At 41.7% G+C, this 6,487-nt stretch overlaps 1 protein-coding gene across 1 annotated transcript; it reads right to left on the bottom strand.

Moving 5' to 3' along the window:
• Positions 1 to 204: 204 nt before the first annotated feature.
• Positions 205 to 1,143, bottom strand: Or2r3b (olfactory receptor family 2 subfamily R member 3B). The gene has a single exon (NM_001000853.1). It carries the CDS (start codon positions 1,141 to 1,143, stop codon positions 205 to 207), a length of 939 nt encoding a protein of 312 aa, NP_001000853.1.
• Positions 1,144 to 6,487: the final 5,344 nt, after the last annotated feature.

Below are 6,487 nucleotides of genomic sequence, written 5' to 3' on the forward strand. Positions count from 1 at the left end.
TTTAGGTACTGATAACTATTCCCTTACATACAAACACGGGCACGCTTAAGGACAGGTTTTGTGAACTTCGTATACCCCAATACTGACCAGGATTGGGAGAGTAAATTCAGTGACAGGCATTGGTGTGTAGGAAATACACATGATCCATCTATTAAATGTGTTCATAATCTTCAGCAGGAGACTTTTTTAAATGACATTTTTTTTCTAATTCTTTGACTCAAAGTTCTTCTTCAGAACTTGATGGAAAGCAGCCTTTACATCCTTGTTCCTCAGACTGTAGATGAGAGGATTCAGCATAGGGGTGACCAAAGCATAGAAGATCACCACCACCTTGTCCTGCTCAGCAGAGGCTGTGGAACTGGGCTGCATGTAGGTGAAGAGGGCCATCCCATAAGACATGGAGACCACAGTCAGGTGGGAGGCACAGGTCTCAAAGGCTTTGTGGCGTCCCTGGGTAGAGCGGATCTTCATGATGGCAGCCACAATGTGGGCATAGGACAGAGAGACCAGGCAGCAGGGCACCAGCAGCACCACCACACTAGAGGCCAGAATCACCACTTGGTTGAGGGTGATGTCCACACAGGCCAACCTGACCAGTGCCAGTGTCTCACAGGCCACATGGTTGAGCACATTGTGCCCACAGGTAGGAAGGCGCATGGTGACCGCTGTCTCCACAGCAGAATTAACTAAACCCACAAACCAAGAGACACCTGCTAGTCCCATGCAGAGCCTTGGGCTCATCACCACTGTGTACCGTAGTGGATCACAGACAGCCACATAGCGGTCATAGGCCATGGCAGCCAGCAGCAAGAACTCAGTTCCTCCTAGGGCCAGAGCGAAGAAGTGTTGGGTCCCACATAGAGCAAAAGAGATGGTCTTCTTCTCCATGGGGAAGTGTGCCAGCATCTGGGGGACCCCACTGGAGGTATAGCAGATGTCTACCACTGACAGGTGACAGAGGAAGAAGTACATGGGCAGGTGGAGTCGTGGGTCCAGTGCAATGAGCAGGACAATGAGCCCATTGCCCAGCAGAGTCAGCAGGTAGGTGACCCCAAAGAGGACAAAGAGTCCAGCTTGGATGTGTTTGTCACTGGAGAGACCCATGAGGATAAACTCACTAACCCAGGTCATGTTTTCTCCCATGGAGCAGCTGGCCCAGCTGGCCAGAAGTATAGGAAGTAGAATCAAGGACAGGCAAGTTAAAATATCATTTCACATTGTGCACTTAGTCCTAGGCTACTACTGGAATAAGAGGTGGGACATAGCCTTTTATTTTTAATCTAGGTGGTTAGGGGAGGAAATAATAGAGACAATGAATTTATTCTCCTGAAAAGAAAAAAGAAAAAAAAAAAGCAGAGAGGGTGTTGGACAAGGGAGAAACTACAGATAGGCATGGTGGCACTTCCTGTAATCTTATCGTGGGGAAGTTGGAGACAAATGTATCAGAGATCAAGAACAGTCTGAGCTACAAAAGGGAATTTGAGGCCAGTAGGGGCTCAATGAAACTCTTTCTCAAACAAGCAGACAACTAAAGCAGAAAGGGAGACTTGGCTTCTCATACTAAAGTATCAATTTCTGAAGGTTAATACCCCTGATTTGGCCATTAATTTATATCTAGCATCTTTTGCCATAGCAATTATAAGTAATCAATCAATGTAGAAGGAAATATGATCCATAATAGGGGTGGAGGAAAAGAAAAAGTTATCACAGATATAAAGAAACAGTAAGGGAAAATTAACATCTAGTAAAATTAAAGACTTGGGCATGGGCAAGGGCAAGGGCAAGGTAGTACTGAAAGTTATCAGGACAAAAAAAGTACATTGTATAATGTGGTGGATCAGTGGTCATGTCTTCCGATCAAACACAAGAAAAGAATAAGCATGCTTTCATGACTGCCAGCATCATTTCCAACATCCCAGTTCTATTGTTATCCACGCTTCTTGCAAGTCTAGGTCATGGCCTTGCATGGAGTCCTCTCAAATGCTCTTAGTTTCATGAATCTGTGTTGAGGAAGCTTATGTCCCTGAGATGAACATGTGTTAAGAAGCTGATTGTTCCAGGAAATGTGCAGGGCATTTTGTTCCTGTCCATGAGCACAAAGACAGAGACATTGGTCATTCTTTCTTGGCTCTTATAATATAGAGATTAATTTAAAAAGATAAAAATAAGTATACTTGTGCTAAGCACTATGGATAAATACAAGGTTAGGACTTAGTTAAGTAAATTTTAATTTTGGTGGATATTCCTTATATCTCAATAATATGCAATGTATATTGTGTATTTTAAAGATATCTAAGTAAGCAATAATACAGTAGTTGCTGAGAGATTTTGGTGAACAGTGGCATGTATATTGATGCTGAGCGTGAGGGTTTGGAACGGTCTTGACCTTTTCCACTATGGTGAATCTCCTTTTCTGTCTGAGTTTGTACTAGGTCATTGCCTTTTATGGTGGTTAACTGTTCCTTGTATAAAGTTAGTGTCATCAGATACTTAATTCCAAATTTTAGGTGTATTTCTTTCTAGTATTTATCTTTCCAGATCTATACTTTATTTATTCTTTTGCTCAATGTTATTTTATTGTTTTACTCGATTCTTTTTCAATTTCATTCACATATATAACATTCTTTGATCAACCCCCCCCTTGTTACTATCCTTTCTTGTCTTTTTTATACCTACCCACTCCTTTTTTTTCCTTGAGTCCTTCTGCCTCCCACTTTCATGTGTCTTCCTCATGTGTATGTGACCTTCTGCAATGAATTAGGGTTCCTGTCATGAGCATCAATGAAGGGATTATTTGCTTGAGTTGGGGGCGATGCACCAAGCTTATTGTTTCTTAATTTATAATGTTTGGGAAATAGAATAAGCCTAGAAATACATTAAGAAATGAATGGATAATGACAGTGTGGTACATATATACAGTATAATTATACAATGTGAGATCATACACAGTAAAATTATATTTTGCTCTGAAGAAAAATAAAATTATAAACTTTCAGATAAATGGATGAAATTAAAAAAAATATTGAGTGAGGTCACACAGGCCTCCCATGTCATTTCTCTTTTGTGTGTATTAGTTTTGAAGCTTCAGCTTCACGTTTTTAACTACCTATAGAGGCCAAGAAGATAGGAAGGGGATTTTTGGGAGGAGGCGGTAAAGGGGGCGAGATGGTAGGGCACAGGTGATATGGAGGTAGAGCAAACAAGTACGAGGGATGGAAGAGTTTGAGTAGAAATGTGGGTGGGGATGGGGGAAGAAAGGGCTTGGAAGAAAGCTTAACCCAGTTTTTCAACTCACCTGGATGAAATACTTCCTTTTGATATGAAGTGTGCATTTATGGACTGACCCTGGACTCTGACCCCATAGGTAGCAATGAATATCCTAGTAAGAGCACCAGTGGAAGGGGAAGCCCTGGGTCCTGCTAAGACTGAACCCCCAGTGAACTAGTCTATGGGGGGAGGGCGGCAATGGGGGGAGGGTTGGGAGGGGAACACCCATAAGGAAGGGGAGGGGGGAGGGGGATGTTTGCCCGGAAACCGGGAAAGGGAATAACACTCGAAATGTATATAAGAAATACTCAAGTTAATAAAAAAAAAAAACATCAGAGGTTTCACAGAATAAAATAAGAAAATTTAAAAATTGGACCTTGGTATATTCTTTGGAGGTGAATGACTTCATTATACCTAAATCATTGTAGCAAACTAGAGGACATTCAGTGTATCAAGATTATGGCAACCAACCAGATTAGAGACACAGCTTCAACTATAAGCGGTCCGAAGAGCATAATTCCATTCTGATCTCCCTGTCTGCCAACAGTGGCTGGAGCCCTAATTGTTGGAGTGGGAGAAGAGTATTCTAAGATAGAGCAGGTCCCTGGCCTCCCCACAGCTCTGATCCAAAGTGTATATTTCATTCTTTTCCAGCTTTACTTACATATATAACATTCTTTGATCAAAGTAACCCCGTTATCCTCTTTTACCTTATTTCCATTCTCACCATGAAGGTGCCTCTGGCTAGAAGGTATCTCTATGGAAACCAGGAGAGGGGGCGTTAGATTCTCAGTGTTAGAGGTTGGTGATAGGGTCAGATCCTAGGGAGATGCTGGTTGGGATTCTGAACGCTGCCCAGGGAGCCTGTGACAGTCTGCGAAGCTTGTCCTCTGAGTCAGCAGAGGGAGTGATTCATTAGACTTATTACCAATCTGAGGCCACTTATTACTTACAGACAGAATTTTCACTTTCAGATTGGAATGAGGGATTCAGATTCCCTCCCAAAAAAATGTGGTCAAAAAAATGTAGAGATGAAAGGAACCACAGAGCAAGGAGTCAGAATTTCCTTCATCTTATGCACAGGGAATCCAAGGGCCTGGGAGAGGCTGTCTGTCTCTGTCTTAGATCTACCTAGGGACCAAGATAAAGGCAGTCTGCCTGACAGACAGAAGTGTCTTTGGTCAGATATGACTCATGGAAGGGGACTTCTGGGCATCTTAGATGGAGGTCTCAGGAAGGTATTCTGAGATACCAATAGATGTGGAGAGTAGGCAAAGCTTTGAATGAAAAGTTAGGAAATCTGCGTTGTGGTCTACCTGTTTCATGAATGAATCACCTGACCGCCATAACTTCAGATTCTTCATCTGAAATGTGTGGATGATGACACATTTCCTTGGAGTTTTTGAATATATATCAGATAAACTAATAGATATAAATTTGTTTCAGCCACGTACTCAGTAAAATCTTAAAAGGCGTGATCCTTACACTCAGAAAGCCTACAGTACTGAGGCCAAATCTGTCCACCAATATGAAGACAAGTGACAGGTAGGAACAAGTGCTTTTAAGGTCAGAAAGTTAACAGGATGTGGCTTTAAGACAATCTGCAATAAACCACAGTGCCTAAGCCCAATAACAGAATTCCTGCTTCAATACATTGCAGAAATTAAGTTAGACTATCCATACACAATGCCCATTGCACACAGCGCCAACTCCCTATCTTTTTCTTCCATTTTAGACCCCAGCTAAACTTTTATTCTTGATAGATGACTTTGCTGTGAGTTCTTTTGGACAATTAGAGAAGAATTTCATCCACTTTTCCTATTTCATAAACAGTTGATGAGAGCATGGCAGGGCCTCGTCAGTGGGAGGAGCATGAGCTCCAGGTACTATCGAAAGAGGACCCTCTCTCTAGAAGCTCACCCAGGCAGGCGAGCTAGAGACAGCAAGTTGTTAAGCTCCTTTGTTACATAGGAAGCTTCAGTAGCATCCCACTAACTAAAGAGAGACTGCCTATGCCAGCAAACAATAGATGTATTTTACATGGGAGCACAAATACTCCTATATAGATATAAAGTAGAAGTAAAGAAACAACTAATATTTCTGTTTCTTTGAAGATATGTTTGAGATTATGGTAAGACATGCTTGCACCATGTATTAAATTCCATTGACACATCATCTGGTTAGCTGCCATATGTGAAGTGTGCACGTTCATCTGCAGAGTGAAAGTGTTAGATTTAGTGAGCATTACAATATCTTGTAGTCCTAAAGGCTTATGACAAGTTAAGATTCATACATTATAGTTCAAAGCCACAAAAAAAGTAAAAATAAAGTATTTGGTCTTCCTGCATTCTATGCATGCCTGAGAAAGTTATAGGTCAGATAGTATTATTGGTCACAGGGTTTCCTATTGAATTATTCAGACTGAACATAAAACTGTTTGTGGTGATGGTTTTTAAAATCAGGGACCAAGGAAATAAGAATGTGGCTATGCGATTAGATACCATACAACTCTTTGGTCAAGCCAAAGTGCTTATAATCTCCCATGATACGAGTCTTCATTCAAAGTCCAATCTAGATAAAATCCAGGGTGAAAATTCCACTATAGCAACAAATTTCCTATCAGATCAAGAATCAAACTTTTCTTTCTCTTATTGGAATTATTTTCCCAAATGCCGAGATGGTTCATAATTTTGCCTTTTAGAGAGGGAGGGCTCTATATCTGCCCTTGGATCTTCTACCAACCCTATACCTTCTCCTTTCCTTCTCATGACAACATTGGAGAGATGCTTCAAGACTAGGCAGTAACTTTTGATTTATACTATTCCATTCCGTAAATGCCTGCCTGCATCGAACATTTTGTTTAATAGTTCATTGTTGGGTAACAGACCTAGAAGGACTCTTTAGTGGCCAGAAATCAATGAGTTGCATCAATAAGTCACTGGAGGAATTCAAAATGCCTTTAACTGTAACCAGTGAGAACAACACAGGAGATGTTAACAGAGCCATGCTGGCTGCCTAGGTGGCTTTGATGGCAGATGCTCATCACCTGCTCTGATCTATCCCTGTAGGGAAACCACTGAGGCCAGTGCTAACCACCGGTACAAGACTCACTTTGGCTGGGAGGTGGGACAACCCTTAGGAAGTCCTCGGAGCACAGTGTTTCCTCTTCTTGGGCATGAAGGGTTTCTTTGTCATTCTGAGCTGATAACTTTTCAGAGCT

This window comes from Rattus norvegicus, chromosome 4, assembly GCF_036323735.1.
Source record: "Rattus norvegicus strain BN/NHsdMcwi chromosome 4, GRCr8, whole genome shotgun sequence".
NCBI lineage: Eukaryota > Metazoa > Chordata > Mammalia > Rodentia > Muridae > Rattus > Rattus norvegicus.